Source organism: Myotis lucifugus, unplaced genomic scaffold (assembly GCF_000147115.1).
Source record: "Myotis lucifugus unplaced genomic scaffold, Myoluc2.0 scaffold_10, whole genome shotgun sequence".
Taxonomy (NCBI): domain Eukaryota; kingdom Metazoa; phylum Chordata; class Mammalia; order Chiroptera; family Vespertilionidae; genus Myotis; species Myotis lucifugus.
This window is the reverse complement of record NW_005871058.1, coordinates 9,441,503-9,465,376: the sequence shown is the minus strand read 5'-3', so window position 1 is coordinate 9,465,376 and position 23,874 is coordinate 9,441,503. Positions and strand designations below refer to the sequence as shown.

General features: G+C 39.7%; 1 protein-coding gene across 1 annotated transcript in view; it reads left to right on the top strand.

Moving 5' to 3' along the window:
• Positions 1-23,874, top strand: part of LOC102431213 (alpha-2-macroglobulin) — a 54,127-nt gene that overhangs the window by 18,190 nt on the left and 12,063 nt on the right. The window contains exons 16-30 of the mRNA XM_023750022.1: positions 1,530-1,694; positions 3,410-3,470; positions 4,070-4,094; positions 4,193-4,242; positions 5,212-5,302; positions 13,754-13,982; positions 15,015-15,141; positions 15,498-15,619; positions 16,020-16,071; positions 20,157-20,240; positions 20,696-20,872; positions 21,194-21,281; positions 22,578-22,734; positions 23,009-23,083; positions 23,572-23,752. Of these exons, the coding sequence (XP_023605790.1) occupies positions 1,530-1,694; positions 3,410-3,470; positions 4,070-4,094; positions 4,193-4,242; positions 5,212-5,302; positions 13,754-13,982; positions 15,015-15,141; positions 15,498-15,619; positions 16,020-16,071; positions 20,157-20,240; positions 20,696-20,872; positions 21,194-21,281; positions 22,578-22,734; positions 23,009-23,083; positions 23,572-23,752 (1,684 nt within the window). The remainder of the gene's footprint in view (positions 1-1,529; positions 1,695-3,409; positions 3,471-4,069; positions 4,095-4,192; positions 4,243-5,211; positions 5,303-13,753; positions 13,983-15,014; positions 15,142-15,497; positions 15,620-16,019; positions 16,072-20,156; positions 20,241-20,695; positions 20,873-21,193; positions 21,282-22,577; positions 22,735-23,008; positions 23,084-23,571; positions 23,753-23,874) is intronic.

Genomic DNA, 23,874 nt, shown 5'->3' with positions numbered 1-23,874 from the left:
CTTTTTGAGTAGATAGGCAGCTCCTGCATTGAGCATCTGCCCCCTGGTGGTCAGTGTGCATCATAGCAACTGGTCAACCAGTTGTTCCGGTTGTTTGGTCACTTAGGCTTTTCTATATATAGATTGCTTTGAAAAAAAATAAGCAGAGAAGGAAGATAGATAAGTGTATAATTTCATTACTTACTTTGTTAATGTAATCAATCAATTTTAAACTCCTATTAATATAATGCATTTTTATACCTGTCTTTATACTGGTAGCAGGTTATAAACCTGTACAAATGCAAAGAGCTGCCTCCTGCATGCTCTTCCTTTTCAAATGAATTTGAAAACATCATTTCCAGTATTTTACAGTTAAAGTTTTAGGTATTTGTAAAGAACTGGAGCATTTTGTTCCCATGAATAATATCTAAGAAAATACTACCCTGTTAGAGGATATATACTTCTTTGTGTACCTATTTAGAACATATGTCCATTAACTTTGTTATGCACTGAGTCAGTTGCTAACCATCAGGTAGAGACAAAGCTATCATTTTACTCTACCATCTTAAAGCTTTGTACAATGTCTCAAGTATAGCAGATCTCAATTTCTCTTAATAGTTATATTTCATTCTAGCATGGAGTCTAAGATTTGCCTTTGAACTATGTAACAAAGTATTATGATCCTTGCTTAGATGGCAATATTTTGGGGTTTGTTTGTTTTTCCTAAAATTGTTATTTTCAAAATCATATATATATGTGTGTGTGTGTGGTATATATATATATATATATATATATATATATATATATATATGTTACCATTATGACCAAACGAACAGAATGACTGAAACAACCAGTCAACCAGTTGCTATGATGCGCACTGACCACCAGGGGGCAGGTGCTCAATGCAGTAGCTGCCCCCTGGTAGTCAGTGCGTTCTCACAGCCAATCTCCCCCCCCGGCTAGCCAGCCCCCATCAGCCCCTGGTGCTAAACCATTAGTAGAGACCTGCTTCTGGGTCGGGTTTTCTTATGTAGCAGAGCAGCTACCTCAATGTGATCTATTGAAAGTCAGCCCTTGACACAAGGGTCTGTCTTGCTCCCTTTCTCTCCCTTCCCCGGGGGCAGGCCGCCCACCTGCTGTGGTGGCAGCACAGTGGTGAGGCAAGGAGGAGGGGGGGAAGAAGTGGGGAACTGTGCAGTGGCAGGGCGCCAATGGTGGCATCAGCATCCATTCCTTCCACGCCTGGCCCGATGACTGTTGCCTCCTCTCCCAACCCCACTGGGGCCTTCGGGCCCAGGTTTGGACAGGGAACCAGGGGTGGGTGGTGGCAGACATGGCCCCTTTCCCAGGGGGGCCAAGGGCCAGCTCCTTCCTCAGGGCTAGAGGCCAACCTCCTGTGGTACCTCCACTTCTACCCCATGAATTCATGCACCAGGCCTCTAGTCTTCTTTATAAAATATCTAAGCAATGAAGATACTCAAAAACTAATGGTGATTATTCTTTTCTTTTATCCTTGCACTTAAGAAAAATAAACCTTTGCATTTGTACAGGTTTATAACCTGCTACCAGTAAAGGACCTCACTGGTTTCCCTGAAAGTTTGAATCAAGAGGAGGAAACTAATGTAGACTGTGTCCGTGACCAGATCCACATCAATGGAATCATCTATTCCCCAATGTCAAGTACAAATGAAAAAGATATGTATAGCTTCCTAGAGGTAAATTCCTTCTATTGTAGATAATCAGTTCCTAAGGTTTACAAACTATCTAATAAAAGAGAAACATGCAAATTGTCCATACCTCCCCTCACCCAAAAGCCACACCCTCAAGCCATGCCCGCAAGCCAATCAGGAGCGAATATGCAAATTAACCCAACTAAGATGGCAGCAGCCATGGAGCTGAGCGAACAGTAGGCTTGGGTTGCCCTGGCAATGGAGGAAGCCAAGTTTCCCCTCTGCCCTGCCAGCCCAGAGATCAGCTCAAGGCTACAAAGTTTCAATTATAGAAGATAAATGAATCCCATATACCTGCTTCCAGCCCACAGCCGTGGCCAGCCTGAAAATGGCCCTCAGCCTTCACTAAAGCTGGCCAAACCCCCATGGGGTGAGGGTCCCCACTGGGGGTTTTACCAGCTTGAAAACGGTCCTCTGCCCCTCACCCAGGCTAGCCAAGCACCCCAGCAGGACCCTTCCCACCCTGAAGGGGGTGTGGCCAGCCTGCAAAAAGCCAACAGCCCCTCACCCAGGCTGGCCAGACATCCCAGTGGGACCCCCACCCTGATCCAGGACACCCTTCAGGGCAAACCAGCTGGCCCCCACCTGTGCACCAGGCCTCTATCCTATATAATAAAAGGGTAATATGCAAATTGACCCTAACAGCAGAACAACTGGGAATGGTCACTACGACACACACTGACCACCAGGGGGCAGACGCTCAATGCAGGAGCTGCCCCCTGGTGGTCAGTGTGCTCCCACAGGAGGAGCTCTGCTCAGCCACAAGCCAGGCTGATGGCTGCCAGCACAGCGGTGGTGGCAGGAGTCTCTCCCGCCTCCTCAGCAGTGCTAAGGATGTTGACTGCAGCTTAGGCCTGCTCCCCGCTGACAAGTGGACATCCCCCGAGGGCTCCCAGGCTGCCAGAGAGATGTCTGACTGCCAGCTTAGGCCTGTTCCCAGGGGAGCTGGCCTAAGCCAGCAGGTGGACATCCCCCAAGGGGTCCCAGACTGCGAGAGGGCACAGGCCGAGCTGAGGGACCCCCCTCCCCCGAGTGCACAAATTTCTGTGCACCGGGCCTCTAGTTATATCTATATTTTAAATTATTTATTTAATGCCTTCATATCATAGTTGAGAGAGGTCAAGTGACTTCTCCAAGATCACTATAAGTAGCAGATCTACTAATAGCAAAGAGCCAGTACTGTAACTTTTGGAACTATTAGTCAAGTTTTCTTCTTTTTACTAAAATTCATTTCCTTATTATACTTATAAATATCAATTATATAAAATAACTACTGTTCAAATTGTTTTAAAAAAATGAAATTACCTCGGTAAGTATACCAATATCCCTTCTACAAATGTAAACATTAAAAATTTAGTATTAGTTCTAGCCAGTTTGGCTCAGTAGATAGAGCGTCGTCCTGTGCACTGAATGGTCCCAGGTTTGATTTGGTCAAGGGCACATGCCCAGGTTGTGAGCTGGATCCCCAGTAGGGGGTGTGCAGGAGGTCGCTGATCAATGATTCTCTCTCATCGCTGATGTGTTTCTATCTCTCCTTCCCTCTCCCTTCCTCTCTGAATTCAATAAAAAATATTTTTTAAAAAAATTTTTAAGTTTCATATTAAACTAATTGGATTGTTTATTAATTTCAAATTTTAAGAGTATGTGCCTATATTTTTTATAATATTTATGTACTAATTAGGTGATAATTTTCTTCACAGGATATGGGTTTAAAGGTGTTCACCAACTCAAAGATTCATAAACCCAGAGTGTGTTCATACGATTATGACGAAACCTATTCAAGCGCAGGAGTTGACGAACTATACGATTTATCAGGTAAAATAATAATAATAATAATAATAATTTGCCTAATATATTGAACTAAATAAAAGGAATTATTAAAATTAACCAAAAAAACACTTGTGATTCAGATATATCAAGGTTACATAGCAATACGACCCCAAAAATTCTGATTGCATCAAGCCCCCACATATGCAAAGCTGAAGAGATCACATGGCAGATTGTGAAAAGTGTTGAAAGACAGGGGAATATGTGCAGAATAAAAGAAGGGATGGATTCTGATTGAGGAATAAGAAAAGCCAGTCATAAAGAATTTGTATCTAGTACATAAAAATATGTGGCGGTCAGAAAGAAAGAGAACGTTTTCAGGCATAGGATCAGTGTAAACAGAAACAGAAATGTTCATAAGTCGGGCTACATTCTCGCCAATCAAGTGAATAAATTCCTTAATGTCCCAATAACATCAGGCAATATTTGTGTTGAAATCACTCACTTGTCAGTGATATAGGCTATTTCTTTGATGAGTCAGATAGTAATGAAGCATTTGCTTCTAGTCTGATTGTCAAATCATGGTTGAAAACAGGTTGAGTACAAACCAAAGAGTTTGTCAAATATCAAGAAAAAAATTCAGCCTAGTTGGTTTGGCTCAGTGGATAGAGCATAGGCCTGTAGACTGAAAGGTTCCAGGTTTGATTCCAGTCAAGGGCACATGCCCAGGTTGGGGGCTCGAGCCTCAGTAGGGGGCATGTAGGAGGCAGCCAATCAATGATTCTCTCTCATCACTGATCTTTCTCTTTCTCTCCCTCTCCCTTCCTCTCTGAAATTAATAAAAATATTTTTAAAGAAAAAAATTCAACGATGAATTGTCTATCTGGAATTTAAATTATTGTATATTTGTATTATTATTTATAAATTATATTCTATAATCTTTTATCAGATTTATAGTTATGTATGTACAAGTATATATATATGCACAAATATTTTTCCTGTGTGCTTTGAAGTTGTAGTAAACAGGATAAGAGATTCTAACTCTGATTTTTTGACACATAAGGAAATAAAGAGCTTTTTTTTCTTTAATCCTCACCCGAGGAGTGAAAATATTTTTTTCATTGATTTTTAGAGAGAGTGGAAGGGGAGAGAGAAAGAGATGTGAGAGAGACACATAGATCGGTTGCTTCCCGCATGTCTCCCCACCAGGGCCGGGATCTAATCTGCAACCCAGGTACTCTTTTTGTAATCCTTTATCCTTTCACTCCCATGAACTGTTCCACAAAGCCCCTGCCGTGATGTCTGGATATGATTTCTCTTTTCTCCCACAGAGAAACATACCAAATGGAAATTTTGATTCCTCCCTCCTCCCGCCCCCATGTCATAGAAATCTTCACTTGCACAATGTGCAGGAGCCACAGAGGACTCCTTGTGCCCCACTGACAATCCTAGGCTCTTTCTGCCTCTGTCTCTATATTCTCTGTGATTCTCTTCCCCCACCTCACTCCTAGCTTATTTCAATAGTTAAGAATTCAGCTAAAACATTACCTTCTCAAAGAAGCTTTTCCTTAACACCCAAGTGTCTTCTGCTGGTTCCTATTTCATCACCTTGTTTATTTCTCTTGTATCACTTATCACAGTCTCTTATAAGCTTGAACTTTATATTTATTGTTTTTGTCTCCTCCCTCACCCACCATAGACACAATGACAATGAAAGGCAGCAGTTTTCATTCAGTAGGTGCTTCAGGGCCTGTCACAGAGCCTGTCACAGAGACTGTGAGAAAATACTTTCCTGAGACGTGGATCTGGGACTTGGTGGTAGTAGAGTAAGTAACTTTCTCTTTTTTTAATTCTTTATTAGTTTAGATGTTACAAATGTGTCCTCATCCCCCCCCCATTAACCCCCAACCTCCCCCCGCCCCGAACACTCATGCTCCCATCCCCCTGTTGTCCATGTCCATTGGTTTGGCTTATATGCGTGCATACAAGTCCTTCGGTTGATCTCTTCCCCTTACCCCCTCCCTCCCCTACTTTCCTTTTGGGGATTGATAGCCTGATCGCTGTTTGTCTGTCTTTGGATCTGTCCCTGTTCATTAGTCTATGTTGTTCTCTATAATCCACAAATGAGTGAGATCATGTGGTATTTATCTTTCTCTGACTGGCTTATTTCACTCAGCATAATGCTCTCCAGTTCCATCCATGCTGTTGCAAATGACAAGAGTTCCTTCTTTTTTACTGCAACATAGTATTCCATTGTGTAGATGTACCATAGCTTTTTAATCCACTCATCTGCTGACGGGCACTTAGGCTGTTTCCAAATCTTAGCTATGGTGAATTGTGCTGCTATGAACATATGGGTGCATATATCCTTTCTGATTGGTGTTTCTGGTTTCTTGGGATATATTCCTAGAAGTAGGATCACTGGGTCAAATTGGAGTTCCATTTTTAGTTTTTTGAGGAAGCTCCATATTGTTCTCCACAGTGGCTGCACCAGTCTGCATTTCCACCAGCAGTGCAGAAGGGTTCCTTTTTCTCCACATGCTCTCCAACACTTGTTGTTTGTTGATTTGTTGATGATAGCCATTCTGACAGGTGTCGTTTGGATTTGCATCTCTCGTATAATTAGTGACTTTGAGCATGTTTTCATATGTCTTTCGACCTTCTGTATGTCCTCTTTCAGAAAGTGTCTATCTAGGTCCGTTGCCCATTTTTTTATTGGATTGTTTATCTTCCTATTGTTAAGTTTCATGAGTTCCCTGTAAATGTTGGAGATTAAACCCTTATCAGTGATATCATTGGCAAATATGTTCTCCCATGTAGTGGGTCTTCTTGTTGTTTTGTTGATGGTTTCCTTTGCTGTGCAAAAGCTTTTTATTTTGATGTAGTCCCATTTGTTTATTTTCTCTTTAGTTTCCATTGCCCTAGGAGCATTGTCAGAGAAGAAATTCCTTCGGCATATGTTTGCAATTTTGCTGCCTGTGGATTCCTCTAGTATTTTTATGGTTTCCTGTCTTACATTTAAGTCTTTTATCCATTTTGAGTTTATTTTTGTGTATGGTGTGAGTTGGTGGTCTAGTTTCATCTTTTTGCATATATCTGTCCAATTTTCCCAACACCATTTATTAAAGAGACTGTCTTGACTCCATTGTATGCTCTTGCCTCCTTTGTCGAATATTAATTGGGCATAGTGGTTTGGGTCGATTTCTGGGGTCTCTATTCTATTCCATTGATCGATATGTCTGTTCTATTGCCAGTACCAAGCTGTTTTAAGAACAGTGGCTTTGTAATACAGTTTGATATCTGGTATTGAGATCCCACCTACTTTGTTCTTCTTTCTCAGGATTGCTGCAGCTATTCGAGGTCTTTTATTATTCCAGATGAATTTTTGGAACATTCGTTCTAGATCTGTGAAATATGCCATTGGTAATTTAATGGGGATTGCATTGAATGTATAGATTGCTTTGTGTAGTATGGACATTTTGATGATGTTGATTCTACCAATCCATGAACACGGTATGTTCTTCTATCTGTTTATGTCTTCCTCTATCTCTTTTTTCAGTGTCCTGTAGTTTTTCGCATATAAGTCTTTACCTCCTTAGTTAAGTTTATTCCTAGGTATCTTAATTTTTTTGGTGCGATGGTAAATGGGATTGCTTTTTTAGTCTTACTATCTGTAAGTTCACTATTGGTGTAAAGAAATGCCATGAATTTCTTGGCATTAATTTTGTATCCTGCTACATTGCCAAATACATTTATTAAGTCTAATAATTTTTGATGGAGTCTTTAGGGTTCTCTATGTACAGTATCATGTCATCTGCAAATAAAGAAAGTTTTACTTCCTTCTTTTCCAATCTGGATGCCTTTTATTTCTTCTTCTTGTCTGATCGAAACGGCTATTATTTCCAGTACTATGTTGAACAGGAGTGGTGAGAGGGGGCATCCCTGTCTTGTTCCTGTTTTTAGGGGGAATGGTTTTAGTTTTTATCCATTGATTATGATGTTGGCTGTGGGTTTGTCATATATGGCTTTTATTATGTTGAGGTATGATCCCTCTATTCCTATCTTGCTGAGAGTTTTTATCAAGAAAGGGTGTTGGATTTTGTCAAATGCTTTTTCCGCATCAATTGATATGACTATGTGGTTTTTTCTCTCAATTTGTTTATGTGATGTATCACATTTATTGATTTTTGGGTATTGTACCATCCTTGCATCCCTGGGATAAATCCTACTTGGTCATGGTGTATGATCTTTCTGATGTACTGCTGGATCCGATTTGCTAGGATTTTGTTGAGGATTTTGGCATCTATGTTCATGAGGGATATTGGCCTGTAATTCTCTTTCATTGTGTTGTCTTTACCTGGTTTTGGTATTAGGGTGGTGCTGGTTTCATAGAATGGGCTGGGAAGTGTTCCTTCCTCTTGGATTTTTTGTAGTAGTCTGAGGAGGCTAGGCTTTAGTTCTTCCTTGAATGTTTGGTAAAACTCCCCTGTGAAGCCGTCTGGTCCTGGGCTTCTGTTTGCTCGAAGCTTTTTGATTACTGCTTCAATTTCCTCCATAGTTATTGGCCTATTGAGATTTTTAGATTCTTCCTGATTAAGTTTTGGAAGGTTGTATTTTTCTAGGAATATGTCCATTTCCTCCAGGTTGTCTAGTTTGTTGGAGTAGAGTTGTTCATAGTATTTTCTAACAATCCTTTGTATTTCTGTGGGGTCTGTTGTTATTTCTCCTCTTTCATTTCTGATTTTGTTTATTTGGGTCCTCTCTCTTTGTTTCTTGGTGAGCCTGGCTAGAGGTTCATCAATCTTGTTTATCCTTTCAAAGAACCAGCTCTTGGTTTTGTTTATCTTTTGTATTGTTTGTTTTTTTGGTTGTTTTTTTTTTTTTGTCTCTATGTTGTTTATCTCCGCTCTGATCTTTGTTATTTCCTTCCTTCTGCTTACACTGGGCTTTTCTTGTTGCTCTCTTTCTAACTCTTTGAGTTGTAGAGTTAGGTAATTTATTCTCATTGTTTCTTGTTTCTTGCAGTAGGCTTGTAGAGCTATGAATTTCCCTCTCAAGACTGCTTTCGCTGTGTCCCATAGGTTTTGGATTGTTGTGTTTTGTCGTTTGTTGCCACGGTGTTTTTTATTTCTTCTTTGATCTCTCTGGTAACCCAGTCATTGTTTAATAGCATGCTATTTAGTCTCCATGTGTTTGATTTTTTTTAAAATATATTTTATTGATTTTTTTACAGAGAGGAAGGGAGAGAGATAGAGAGTTAGAAACATCGATGAGAGAGAAACATTGATCAGCTGCCTCCTGCACATCTCCCACTGGGGATGTGCCCGCAACCCAGGTACATGCCCTTGACCGGAATCGAACCCGGGACCTTTCAGTCCGCAGGCCGACGCTCTATCCACTGAGCCAAACCAGTTTCGGCTGTTTGATTTTTTGGGTTGTTTTTATTGTAGTTGATTTCCAGTTTTATGCCATTGTGATTTGAGAAGATGCTTGATATGATTTCAATCTTCTTGAATTTGAAGAGACTTTGCCTGTGACCCAATATATGGTCTATCTTTGAAAATGACCCATGTGCACTTGAGAAGAATGTATATTCTGTGACTTTGGGGTGAAATGTTCTGAGGAGGTCAATTAATTCCATCTGATCTAGTGATTCATTTAGGATTAATGTTTCTTTGCTGATTTTTTGTTTAGAGGATTTGTCCAGTGGTGATAATGGGGTGTTAAAGTCCCCTACTATGATTGTATTGCTGTCAATCTCTCCCTTGATCTCCTCCAGAAGATTTCTTACGTATTTGGGTGCTCCTATATTGGGTGCATATATGTTTACCAGAGTTATTTCTTCTTGTTGGATTGCTCCCTTTAGTATTATGAAGTGGCCTTCTTTATCTCTTTTTATGTCCTTCACTTTGAGATCTAATTTGTCAGATATAAGTATTGCTACCCCAGCTTTTTTTCCACTTCCATTCGCCTGAAAAACCTTTTTCCATCCCTTCACCATCAGTCTGTGTGTGTCTTTTTTTCTGAGGTGGGTTTCCTGTAGACAGCAGATATATGGGTCATGTTTTCTTATCCACTCAGTTACCCTATGTCTTTTGATTGGGGCATTTAATCCATTTACATTTAAAGTTATTATTGATAGATACTTGTTAGTCACCATTTTTGATCTTTACTGCTGTGTTCCTTCTTTGTTTCCTATTTTTTCTTTTTACAGCAGACCCTTTAGCATTTCTTGCATTGCTGGTTTGGTTGTGATAAACTCCCGTAGACCGTTTTTGTCTGTGACGCTCCTGATTTGACCCTCAATTTTGATTGATAGCCTTGCTGGGTACAGTATTCTTGGATTCCAACCCTTCCTTTGCATGACTTTGTATATTTCATTCCACTCCCTTCTTGCCTGATGTGTTTCTGTTGAGAAATCAGTCGCTAGTCTGATGGGGGATCCTTTGTAGGTAACTTTCTGTCTCTCTCTTGCTGCTTTTAAGATTCTTGCTTTGTCGTTGGTGTTTGCCAATTTAATTATAATGTGCCTTGGGGTCGGTCTTTTGGGGTTCATTTTGTTTGGGACTGTGTGAGCTTCTTGGATTTGTGTGAGTTTTTTCTTCCCTATATCAGGGAAGTTTTCTGTCATTTTTTCAAACAGGTTTTCTATTCCTTGCTCAGTTTCCTCTCCTTCTGGCACCCCTATTATTTTGATGTTGTTTCATTTCGTGTTGTCCCAGAGTTCTCTTAGGCTTTCCTCCTGCTTTTAATTTTCTTTTCTAGAAGCTGCTCTGCTTGGGTATTTTTTCCTACCTTGTCTTCTAGCTCGCTGATGCGGTCCTCTGCTTCTTCTAGTCTACTGTTGATGCTTTCTATTGAGTTCTTTATAGCAGTGATGTCATTTTTCATTTCTTCTTGGTTTTTCTTCATTTCCTCTTGGTTCTTACACATATTGTTGAATTTGTCTTCCATTCTTTTCATCCACCTTATGGCCATTTCTCTGAATTCTTTCTCTGACAGGTTGCTTGCCTCCACTGCCTCCATTTCGTTTACTTCCTTTTCTGATGATGCCTGTTTTTCTTTCATATGCGGGTTGGTTCTTTGTTTCACCATGATCTCTCTTCTCCAGGTGTTTGGTTATGTAGTTCTCTCTCTGCTGCATTGATTTAAAGGCACAAAATACAACACAACAAGGCACAACGTACAAGGCACTGAACACAAATGTATTCACGATATTAATAACCCCAAATAAAGGTGACCACCCGAGCAAAGAGAATTAGGGGATAAAGAAGAAAGAAGAGAAAAAGATAAAAGAAAAAAAAGGAGTGCAAAAAGGAGATTGGGAAAAGGGAGAAAAGACAAAAGTAAGAGAGAAAAGAGAGAGAATGAAATAGAAGAGGGGAAGAGACTATTTATATGGGGAGAAAACTCCAATAGAACCGCCTCTAATCCCAACAAATTCCAGCAACAGATCCCTGGAGATGAATGCAAACTACAAACAACCACTAATATCAAGCGAGGCAAGGGAAAACAGAAGCACAAAAATAACCGGAGAAAGAAAAAACAAAATAAAACAGAGAAATAAAAATAGAAAACAAAATAATCTCACAAACAAGCATAAAAACCCCCCAATATACTCAAAATCAAGCAAACAATAGCAAAACGACAGAGAGAGAGAAAAAAAATTTTTTTTGATAGTGAAGAAAGGTAAGAGAGAGCTGTATATGGATTTAGAGCAGGGGATTGGAAATTAGATATATAAGTAGGGTGAAATTTAGACAGGGGGTAAAAGGAAGGAATAGGGAAAATCTAAAGCAGGAATAGGGTAAGAGAAACAGGATAACAAAAGGGGAAAAGTAAGAAAGAGAGTTTTTGGCTTAAAGGTAAAGTTGAGGTAGAGAAAAATGATGCTAAAGGAATGATGAAAATAGAATGTAGAACACTAATCCCAAAATAAAATAAAAAAAAAATAAAATGACACTTTTAAAAAATGGTAAAATGATAGTAGTAATAATACTGATTAAAAATAAAAATGTAGTAATTAAAAAGGTAAACTCGGGTGATGAAAAAAATAAAATAAAATAGTTTCTTAATTAAAAGGTGAAAAAAGAATTTATAAAAAAAATAAAAATGTGCAGTAGTGAAGGTGCTTCAGATCTTCTACTCTTCTTTTTGGCATGCCTTAGTCCTGCCATGTATTCAGGAGAGTGTTGAATTTCCCTGCGATACACTGTTCCTTCGTGTTGTAAACCACAGTCCTGATTTTAAGGCAGGCTGTATTTGTTTCCCAGACTGCCTTTATTTGTGTTTACAGAAGAGTCAGTTCGTGGCTCTGCCTCTGGGTGGCAGTGTGTCTGGATTGACCTCTGAGGCTATAAGTCCTCTCTATCCAGTAGTTAGGGTTTATTTTCTCTATTGTACTTAAAACTGGTTTGGGAAATTCCACTGCCCAGAGCTGGTTCTTTAATCGTTACTCCCCCCTCTGTTTCCCAGGTTCCACAAAAACAACTTTCCCCTACCGTCTCTGCAAGTGACCCCAACTGGGCAATCCCACGCACTGGGTTTAATAATCAAACGCAAATATTTAAGGGGAAGTGTAAAAACAAGAGCCTGAGAATTTGCGGGAATTCGCAAACCTCCACCTTTCAGGTCTGTTCAGAGTCTCCGCGCGCCCTCTCTCCCCTGGCACCAAGTAGCTGGCACACTGGCAAAATCCGAGGCTGCTTTTTTGCATCCAGTCCAGCTATGGACTTATTTTTAGCGTTCCCTTCTGCCAGAAGCCCTGCAGGAGCCCTTCCACACTGGCAGATCACACTGGCCCCAACGGCCGTGGACTTTGTGGGGCGCAGATTTCCCCCTGCACGAGTCCCTCTCTCCAACCTGAATTTCAAACCACACCTTTAGGGGAAATCTAACCTTTCCGTGAGGAGAAGCAGGGCTCGTCTGAGTTCACGTAGTCGCGCTGCTTGAGATCCGTTGTTTCTGGGTTAGTAGCCGATCTCTGGATGCCAGGTCTTTGGATGTATGTGCTACCAATAACAGCTACTCAAGATGGCACGGTTGCCGCAGCTGAGCCAGCACTCTGGGAGAGATTTCAGCTGCAGTCTCCAACCGTCCCCTTTCTCCATGAGTCCTCTGTCTTCTCTGGCTGCAAACTCTCTCAGCTGAATATCCTCTGCTTAATTGGGCTGTTCGTTACCCATTTCAGCTATTCACCCTTATCTCCTCCGGAACAAGGCATGGGACACGTTCGTCTATACCTCCACCATTTTCTCTCCTCAGTAACTTTCTTTATATATAAGATACAACAGTAGATATTCCTCAGAATTTTCAATTTTTAGTTAATTTTTCAATGTCCCAGTATTATATGGACACATTGTTGTTTTTAGGAGAAATTGGACATAACTACTTCTGCTATGGCACCTCACTAATAAATTGCATCAGAGCTAAGAAATTTTGCACAAATTTAATTCAAAAATGTCCAAAAAACAGGCATGAAGACCAAACAAAACCAAGCACTGCATAGATTAACACTTTAGAGAGACCCTTTATTGATCAGCATTCTTGAATTAAGAACAGAATCAGTAAGGCAAACTATACACAATAGTGGTAGAATTGAAAATTATAAACTTGCCCTCAAGTGGAACAATATTTTAGAGATCAAAATTTAAGAACAATCTCAAATTACATATTTAGTTTATAACTATACTAGAGGCCTGATGTACAAAATTTGTGCAAGAGAAGGCCTTCTTTCCCCTGGCTGCTGGCACCGGCTTCCCTCTGGCACCCAGGACCTGTGCTTCCCTCACAGAGAGAGGCCCCGCCCACCAGCCACATCCCGCCTGTCAGTGACCTGGGCCTCCCTCTGCTGGGCGATCATTGGGCAATGGCCGAGCCCCGACCAATCGCATCACACCCGCCTTGGCTGGCCTGGTGCAAATGGGTGTCATAGCATGGTCCCGGGTAGTCCTCCGGATGGTCGTTTCTCTGTTTGGCCATTCAGTCGATTTGCATATTATGCTTCGGTTATATAGGATTATATAGGATCGTCTATAATAGATTATACTGCAGCTATATGTCTATAGGAGATTCTAATATAGACTAGACTTTAAAATGATCAGATTTAAAAGAAAAGGAGTTATATGACTCTATTTTTAAGCCTTGCATATACTCTTCATTATTAGTATTTCTTCTGAGTGCATCCAAATCATGACAATAGAGTCATATATAGGGGTTCCTAGAAAGGATTTATTTAATTGCTTACTTTCTGTTCTTCACATTGCCATCCTCTGCAGCTCATCAGGCGTGGCTGAAGTAGGAGTAAGAGTCCCTGATACCATCACTGAGTGGAAGGCAGGGGCCTTCTGCCTGTCCGATGACACTGGAATTGGCCTCTCTCTTCCCACCACTCTCCAAGCCTTCCAGCCTTTCTTTGTGGAACTCACAATGCCCTACTCTGTGATCCGTGGAGAGGCCTTCACACTCAAGGCTACTGTCCTAAACTACCTTCCCAATTGCATCCGGGTAAGGACCTCGCTTTCCTAAATTGAACACAAGGTTAATTAAATTAAAATTGCATTCCTAGGAATACGATCAAACTCCCGTGTGGAAAATGTGCTTATCAGAAGAAGAGTACTATTAGATATTCATATGCATATTCATAACTATAGTTGCTGATATCTGCAAATACCAGATTGCAACTTAAAACGAGTTTCTGAGTCCCTTTTTTTTCCTTTCTAATATTTTTAAATTACATTTACTGGGGTGACATTGGTTAACAATATTTCATAGATTTCAAGTGTACATTTCTAAGATACATGATCTGTATATTGCATTGTGTGCCCACCATCCAAAGTCAAATCATCTTCCATCACCACATATTTGGCTCCCTTTGCTACCCCCACTCTTTTACCTCTGGTAACTAGCATACTATTGTCTGTGTCTTGATTTTCAATTTTATATCGCACATATGGGTGAGATTATATGGTTCTTAGCTTTTTGTGACTGACATTTCACTTAGCATCCTATTCGGAAAGTCCATCCATGTTGTCTCAAGTTTCTAACTCATCACAGTCTTCTAAGGTTAGGAAGTTTGTGTCGTATGAAGATTTCTGATATAGACATCAAAAATCAATAGGCGTCATTTACAGGTCTTAGATTCTTCAAGGTTTCAATCTCTACATTCCCATATATTTAACTTTTCATGTGTCATTAATTTAAAATTATTTGTGAGCATCTTATATCCACTGAAATCATAACTGTTTACCAATCTCGTGAATTTTGCTGGGAAAGCTGAGAGAATGGTCAAGATTTCAGGCCAAAGAAGTAGAGCTCCCACCGGCACATGTCATCATGACTTTTCCTCACCTCTGGTTTCACCACATGAAAGAGCAGGTTATACCAAAATACTAATATTTCAAGTTCAATTCTACCTATAAGGTCTTCAATATTAGGCAACCTGAAATCTAACCACTCTCCAAAATGCTTTATTTCACCCCATTCTTCTTTGGTCCCCTTCTTCCTCTGATCTCGTCTCTGTCTCACATGTGATTTCAGGTCAGGGTGCACCTAGAAGCCTCTCCTGCATTCCTGGCTGTCCCAGGGGAGAATGAACCAGACTCACCCTGCATCTGTGGGAATGGACGACAAACCGTGTCCTGGGCAGTAACTCCAAAGAAATTAGGTGACGGACAGATTCCTAAAACTACTCAATCCTACTCAAAGATTGTATGTCAGTGGGATTCTTATATCTAGTTCTACTTCCCTCAGGCAAAGACACCCCTTCCCCAGATGGTAGGATTTTTTTCTTTGTCTTTTATTCTAGGAGGTCTAGAAGGATATTTTTACTTCCCTCACCTCCATTTCCACCTCAGATGCTCAGTATCATTATTCTCTAGCTTGTGCTGCTTCTATTCCTGCTCCTATGTTTTTAAAACACAACAAAAAAGGGGGGGCGGGTACAGAACATTTCTAAATCTCGGGGTTTAGAGGATGGAAGAAAGGGGGGGTCGTACTCATATCTACTGGCTCTTCTTTCAGGGACTGTGAATTTCACCGTGAATGCAGAGGCACTGGAGTCTCAAGAGCTGTGTGGGACTGAGGTGCCTGTGGTCCCTCAATATGGAAAGAAAGACACAATCATCAAGCCCCTTTTGGTTGAAGTGAGTAAGCCTGCCCATTTATAGGTAACAATGTGTCAATGAAAACAATGCTAAATTCAGTTGAGATTATAACTCTTAGGTAAGAATGGCTACAAAATATATAGTCATGAGATATTTCATAATATTCTTTTATAGATATTGATATATATATATCGGTATCTGCCTCTATTTGTCTTTCCATCTCTCTCTCTTAATTTATTTTCACATTTTCCCCTCACTTTCTCATCTAACAATCTGTCTCCTTCATATTGCTTTTGCTTATAGAATTTATTTATATAATATACTTGAAAAATCAGTTCTAGTTCTTCTCTTTACTATCAAGAAATTTGTGGTTGCCCTATCAATACAAGTGAAAGTCAGTTCATTCTCTCCTCTAATTTTCCTTTCGTTCCATATAAAGCCTGAAGGAATAGAGAAGGAAGCAACATTCAACTCCCTGCTTTGCCCATCAGGTAAGAATCAGCCTTAATAATTAAAATAACATTAACTAAAGTTTGTATAACATTTGAAGCTCGAAGAATTTTATATATTATTTCTACATGCACCCTATTAGTTAAGTAAGACCCAAAGAGCCATTCAACCCATCTGACAAATGATAAATATGGTCTTAGAGAGGTCAAGAAATTTGATCAGGAGAATATCCATAGGTCATGCATTTTGAGTCTTTTTCTCTTACAGCAGCTGTGCAACCACTAAAATGTCTTTCTGACCAATGTGTGATGTAGCTAAAGGTAGAACGTGGGTAGAATCAGAATATTACCAAGGGTATATTTTTCTGAATATTTAGTAATACAATATATGAGTAGCTAAATTCAGGCCGCCCAACAGCATTTGATAATGGGACCATGCTATTTCCTGAAGAAGTTGTCATAGCCTGTACCATTACTGTTACGTCAGTATTTGTATGATGCCAATCCTGTACCTAAGGCTCTGTCAGTCATTTGGCAGGGACTTACAGTAAAAGACATAACTTTATCTTGGTGGAGAATTGTCTACAAAAACATTTATAAAATTTAGTACACTAGGAAATATATCAACACAATGTGTTCTTACCTCAAAGTGATGTCAAATCAACATCACATATATGTTCCTTGCCTTTCTTTGTCTTCCTACTAATTTCTGTCCATTATGATTTTTATATTGTCAAGACTTCAAATATATAAAATGTGTACTAAAAATATAATTGCTTGCTTGTTTAGCCTTATTTATACATTAAAATGAATTTAGTGTTATCACCAAATCCTTTTATCATGGTTTCTCCTCCAATTCTGTGTTCATTTTAATTTAACTCTTAAACATCTATTTAGAGCTAATCATCAGTTAGTTTTATTTTAACTAACTTTAATTACCAGTGTAATACAAAAATGCATTCTCCTTAAAAAAAACACTTCATAATAAGGTTAATGTCACCCTTATAGCCTTTTTCAATACTTCAATGATCACCCGTGTATGTTTAGAAATAATATGTGTAGACGAATTTGTTTGTGTATTTATACGGCATAAGTTTCATTCTTTTGCTTGCTTACTTTTACTCAGTAATTTGTCTTCAAAATTTATCCATATTAAATTATAAATCTAGGTAATTCCTTTAAGTTCCCTTTAATTTCATACTATAATATATCACAGTTCTGCTTGGTTTTTATAGTCATTCTCAAATTGTTTTTTCCAATTATTCATCAGAATAAAGGAATAAATAAATACATGCATGGATAAATAAATATATGCATGCATGCATACAGGATGGGGCAAAAGTACATTTACAGTTGTTCCTATGGAAAATAATTCAATAGTTGATCAATAATAATACAGAATAAATTGTGTTCCACGTTTTCATAACTGTAAACTTACTTTTGCCCCATTTGTACATACATACACAAATGTAGGCGCCCTGTGTACAAAGTAGATATCAAAATGTGAAATTCCTGATTAGAAGGCAGTAAGCATATTCTTAGTTTTAACAAAATAATTTTTTACTTAAATTCATGTTTATATTTTCACCAATTTACATTCCCCACAATGATCACCATCATCTATTACCATAAAAGTTTTCATTTTAACCAAAAATTTGGTTGTTTTAACTTATATTTCTCTAATCACAAGTGAGGATGAGCTTATTTGTACATGTTTACGAATTGCATTTATATCCTTGACTATTCTAAACTGTTGGGAGTAGTTTGTCCTTTTTCTGATTCAACTGTAGGACACTGAATCTTTATCTACTGAATAAGTTACAAATATTTTCCTTTTTTAAATAACTAAGTTTGGTTTTTTAGTTTTTTTTTAATATATTTCTTTATTGATGTCAGAGAGGAAGGGAGAGGGAGCGAGAGATAGAAACATCAATGATGAGAGAGAATCATTGATTGGCTGCCTCCTTCATGCCCCCTACTGGGAATCGAGCCGGCAACCCAGGCATGTGCCCTTGACTGGAGTCAAACATGGGACCCTTCAGTCCACAGACCAACACTCTATTGACTGAGTCAAACTGCTAGGGCTACAAATATTTTATTTTCTTTTGGTTGGTAGTTTGTCTTTTTAGTTTACTTATGTCTGTTTCCTTATAGAAGTTTTCTTTTTTTTTTAAGTAATAGTTTTTTAACATACAAATAATGTATGCATAATTAATATAACTATATGTATTAAATACATAACTACATTATATACTTAACTACATGATTGAATTTAAATTTAATTATAACTAATATAATTAAAAACATACATAATGTAGACTTCTTGATGAGTTTGAAGATATAACTATATACCACAACCTTTACCATAAACCTAACCATCATCTCAAAAAGTTTCCTCCCACTCTATTATTTTGCACTAGAGGCCCAGTGCATGGATTCGTGCACTGGTAGGGGCGTGGCTTGTGGGGATCAGCCCGCTGAGGGAGCAGCCACTCATCCGGGTCAGCCAAGTGGCTGTGGACCCATCCTCTGAGCAGCTGCTGACTGAGTGAATGAGGAAATTAGTCTGAGCTGATATTTCGGGGTAATATCTTGGGTAAAGGCATGTTCTGTGTCCTGGGGGAACCTGGCAGAGAGCTTTGCACCCCAAAGCCACTCAGTAAATGTCCTCGATGTGTGATGCCAGGTAGGTGACACCATCAGGGATGTTCAGGGCAGCCATGCTCCAGGACCTTCAGCCATCAGGACAGCCTCCCCGGGGGATTCACAGTCATGTCCCCTCTTGCCAACCACCTATGCCAGCTCCTCACACTCTTTCTAGAACACACCTCAGAGAGCCTGCATCAGCTGGGGTCAGGTCAAAGTCTGGATTGTCTCAAGTATTTGATAGGTGCAAAGACTCAGCCTCACCCTGGACCTGTTAGTGGCTGCTCCCACTGCAGGAGCAGCCGCTCATTCCAGTTAGCTGAGCGGCACTTCCACTGTGGAAGCACACTGACCATCAGGGGACAGCTCCTGCATTGAGCGTCTGCCCCCTAGAGATCAGTGCACATCATAGCAACTGGTCAATCGGTCGTTCTGGTCATTCTGCCATTTGGTCACTGGGCTTTTATAAATATAGACTAGAGGCTCGGTGCATGAATTCATGCACCGGTGGGGTCCCTCGGCCTGGCTGGCCATTGGGGGAAGGGACCATGGGAGGTTGGCTGAGCACGGGAGGTAGGCTATGGGAACACACTGACCATGAGGGGGCAGCTCCTGCATTGAGTGTCTGCCCCCTGGTGGTCAGTGCGAGTCATAGCGACAGGTCAAGTGACCATTCGGTCACTTAGGCTTTTATATATATAGATGATAAGAACATTTAAAATAAGATCTATCCTATTAGCAAGTGTTTATGTATACAATACAGTATTGTTAACTACAGGCACTATGCTGAATGGTAGACCTCTAGAACTTATGCAGCTTGAAGAACTGAAACCTTGTACCTTTTGACAAAAAATTTTATTAATTTTACAAGGAAGAAATGTAGCATTAAGATAAATACACTTCACTTTTTTTCATCTTCATGTGATTCACCAACATTAAAATGGCAGCAAATGTATGCTTATCAGCAGCAATTATCTCATTTATTTTCAATGAGTCAAATTTTATTCATCTTTGCCCCATCCCTATGTCTAGGACTTCCATAAAAATACTATTTTCATATTTGGTGAAATTTGATGAATGTTAAGATAGAGCATTATTATAGAATTTAGGAAATTTTTGATATTTTTATTTTGTTTATGTATACATGAGGGGAGTATGTGTGTTTTTTCTGTCATAACTGTTGAGTAAGGAGGTTGGGGTGGACATTAAATATATTATTTTGTGATAACCATCTTGTATCAGCCATAGGATGATATCAGGGGCACTAGTAAATGTGTAGGCTTCTTTTACAAAGCAACTCTATACATAAATAGAAAAAGTGGTTGGGGGAGGACCACTTATAAAAAACTGGAATATTAAAAGAGAGACAGCTTTTCAGAAGTTTAGGTAAAGCATAGTTCTGACTTCTTGGTCTTAGAGCTCTTCAGGAGGATATATAGCAGAAATAGTTTTCATTATGGCTGACTTGTTTTTTTCTCTAGGTGCTGAGGTGCCTGATCAAGTATCTCTGAAGCTGCCACCAAATGTGGTAGAAGACTCTGCCCGAGCCTCCTTCTCAGTTTTGGGTAAGTCTCCAGGCCAAGTAGATTATTCTAGTACTAGAGGCCCGATGCACAAAATTCGTGCAAGAATAGGCCTTCCTTTCCCTGGATACTGGCACGGGCTTCCCTCTGACACCTGGGACCCGGGCTTGCCTCACAGCCCTAGCTTCATCCAGAAGGTCGTCTGGAAGGATGTCTTGTCTAATTAGCATATTACACTTTCATTATTATAGATATTGACAGTTTCTACTACATTTTTTTCCATAAATGCTTTCTCAAAATAAAAATTATAATTTAAACTTCTTCCTTCTTTCCTTTTTTAGGCTTGTTTATTGATTCCAATCATACTTCTATCCCTGGAAAATTTACCTTTCCTAAAAATCTTCATTTCTTTTCCCCAGCTAACAATTTATTTATTTAGGATTCTGATAAGTTATAATTGATAAGCTTTATGACTTCCTATCTCTCCCATTCTTTAGGAGACATATTAGCCTCTGCCATGAGAAACACACAAAATCTCCTACAAATGCCCTATGGCTGTGGAGAACAGAATATGGTCCTCTTCACTCCTAATATCTATGTTCTGAATTATCTAAATGAAACACAGCAACTGACTCCAGAGGTCAAGTCCAAGGCCATTGGCTTCCTCAATACTGGTGAGTGACTGAATGAGTGAGTGAAAACTTCACAGTATTACTTCAACAATAGATTGGATTGCCCAATAGGCTTGAGTTACTTATCAATACTATGATACATTCGCTTATCATCCTATGATAGTTCTTATGATAAGAATACTATGAAAGTTAATTTCATGGTAACTATCCAGGGTCCAAATTCCAATAAAATGTTTTGGACTGAGAACCTTCTAACATATGACAGCAAATTTTTAAAAATATCACAAGGCCAAAGCATTTTGATAATTCTCTGGCTACAGCATGTACAATCTTTCATACTGTTTCATAAACCTTCCGCTCCAGGTTACCAGAGACAGCTGAACTACAAGCACTCTGATGGCTCCTATAGTACGTTTGGGGAGACATATGGCAGGAGCACAGGCAATACCTGGTAAGAAAAGGAGTTTTTTGAGCTATTTTTGTGCCAGCTCATTTACATACATTATCATAATTATATTCACAGTAACCTTATCAAATATGTATTATTAAGCCTATACTTGATTCTACTAGATACATACACCAAGATTAGCAAGGTAACAAACAGAAAAGCTGAGATTCAAATACATGTATGCTACACTTGACCCCCAAATTCATCCTGTTAATAATACATCAAGGTCTTCTTTCTAAAATAATTTTTTTTCTAAAAACTATTCCCATAACCAAGAGCATTTTTATGATATGGCCAATGAACATATCATATAATTTCAGGTTCACTTCAGATTATATTATGTTTTTTTAGATCATACTCAAATTGACTGAGAATAAATTCACCAATAGAAGGAAAAAAATGAAAAGGACCTATGATATGAAACAGTTTTTCAATCTCTAAGGCAAAGCATTCTTAGAGGTTGTTATTGCATGTAAGAGTTGTATATGAGAAGATTCTGCCATCTACCAAAGGAAATCTCTAAGGAAAAGAAAGATTTAAAACCTTACTCAAATACATTTTTTTAAAGTAACATTAGAAGTACTTAGACTCTCTGTAGCAAAGAGGATGTGGGTCAGCAAGGAAATATACGACCCAGCAAATTAATTAGAGCTAGCAGTCCAAAGGAGATGGGAGCTCTACATACACAAGAATTCCTGTTAGATGACTAATATCTATGGGGCGCGGCTATAGTGCTTTGGCCAGGTTCAAGCCTCGGACTAATGAAAGCACAGGGTCCTCTCATTGCCACATGCAAGTCCCAGCTGGAGGGCAGGGACCTCCCAGCACAATTATAGCCAACAGCTATGGTTGTAAGCTTGAATCTATGGTCCAAACATATAGCCCCACGTGCCTTGTGATAGAGTTCGGGGGCATGTAGTTAAGTGAGGTTGAAACTCATGAGAATGCTGTAAACAACTTGATCACGCCCCTACTTTGCCTCATGGCATCTGCTATAAAATAAAGACACGGCTTGTGGGCGCTGGTGCTTTCTCCTCATCAGGGAGCAGCGTCCCACCGAGACCCAGCTTCCATTCTCTTGTCTGACTTTTCTCAATCCTTTCACCACCCCACTCAGGATCACCTTTGGCCGTAACAAGTGGAGCCCGAACAGGGACTGAGTTCTAGGAAAAGGGCCTGAGCTCGGGCTCCCCACAAATATCAATGTAAACAGTGTCCTATCAAGCCTATTGCTGCAAATTGGTTGTAAAACCATTTATGTAACAACACAAATATCATCATCCCTTCCTCCCCCCTCAGGCTCACCGCCTTTGTACTGAAGACTTTTGCTCAGGCTCGACGGTACATCTTCATCGATGAAGCACACATTAATCAAGCCCTCACCTGGCTCTCCCAAAAACAGAAGGACAATGGCTGTTTCAGAAGTTCTGGGTCACTGCTCAACAATGCCATTAAGGTGAAGTGTCCTCACACCTTTGACTTGCCCATGATGAGGCAAATCAAGGATGAGAACAGGGGGTAATAACCTAGGAATTCCTTAGGGAAGGTATCAGAAGAAAATAAAACCTGGATAGTAGCAAGAAAGAGGGGATAGCATTTAGGTTGATTATGATATGTTGCTCCATTGGGATGAACATGGAAAAGGATAAATTCCATGACAGTAGAAAACAGAGAACTAAGAGTCTTGTCAGAAGTTAAATTACTCAGATCTCTCTTGTGCATATTTACAGGGTGGAGTAGAAGATGAAGAGACCCTCTCTGCCTATATCACCATTGCCCTTCTGGAGATTCCTCTTCCCATCACTGTAGGTATCACCTCCTTCCCCTGCTGAAGCTTGAGTCTGGATGCCATGAAACTACTAACTTGCTGTGTGAACTATCACCCTACTAAAAGCCAAGTGTCAGCTTTCCTTCTATGCAATTCAATGCTTCCCAGCTCAATAGAGAATTTGGTCACTCCATTAAGAAAGATTTACACTTTCCCAGTGAGGCTCCTGGGCTATTTATTCCCTAACCATCCCCCAACCCAACTCACACACACACACACACACACACACACACACACACACACACACAATGAATTTGAAAGTTATAAGATATGGCCTATGTTTCTGCCTTATAAATGTGAGAATAACAGATAAAAAATACTATTTTCTCGATCCATAAGAATGAGGATAGATAGATAAATGCATTTGAAATTGTTTTTCACTTCCGTTCTACAGTCTGCATTTACCTGGGAACGCTAGCCTCCCTGTTCACACAGCTCAGTTCCCTTCTTGTCATTCCTTCACAGCACCCTGTTGTCCGTAATGCCATGTTCTGCCTGGAGTCAGCCTGGAAGTCAGCAAAGGAAGGACGCCATGGAAACCATGTCTACACCAAGGCACTGTTGGCCTATGCTTTTGCTCTGGCAGGTAACCAGGAAAAGAAGAATGAAGTACTCACGTCACTTAATGAGGAAGCAGTGAAGGAAGGTGAGTGCGTACCTGAAATCTTTCTCCCATCCCACATTCTCTGTATCAAATACTACTAAATTGCAAAATCCCCTCCACCTACCTCCTGTGACCCCTTTCTTCCTTCTTTTTTTGTCTATATC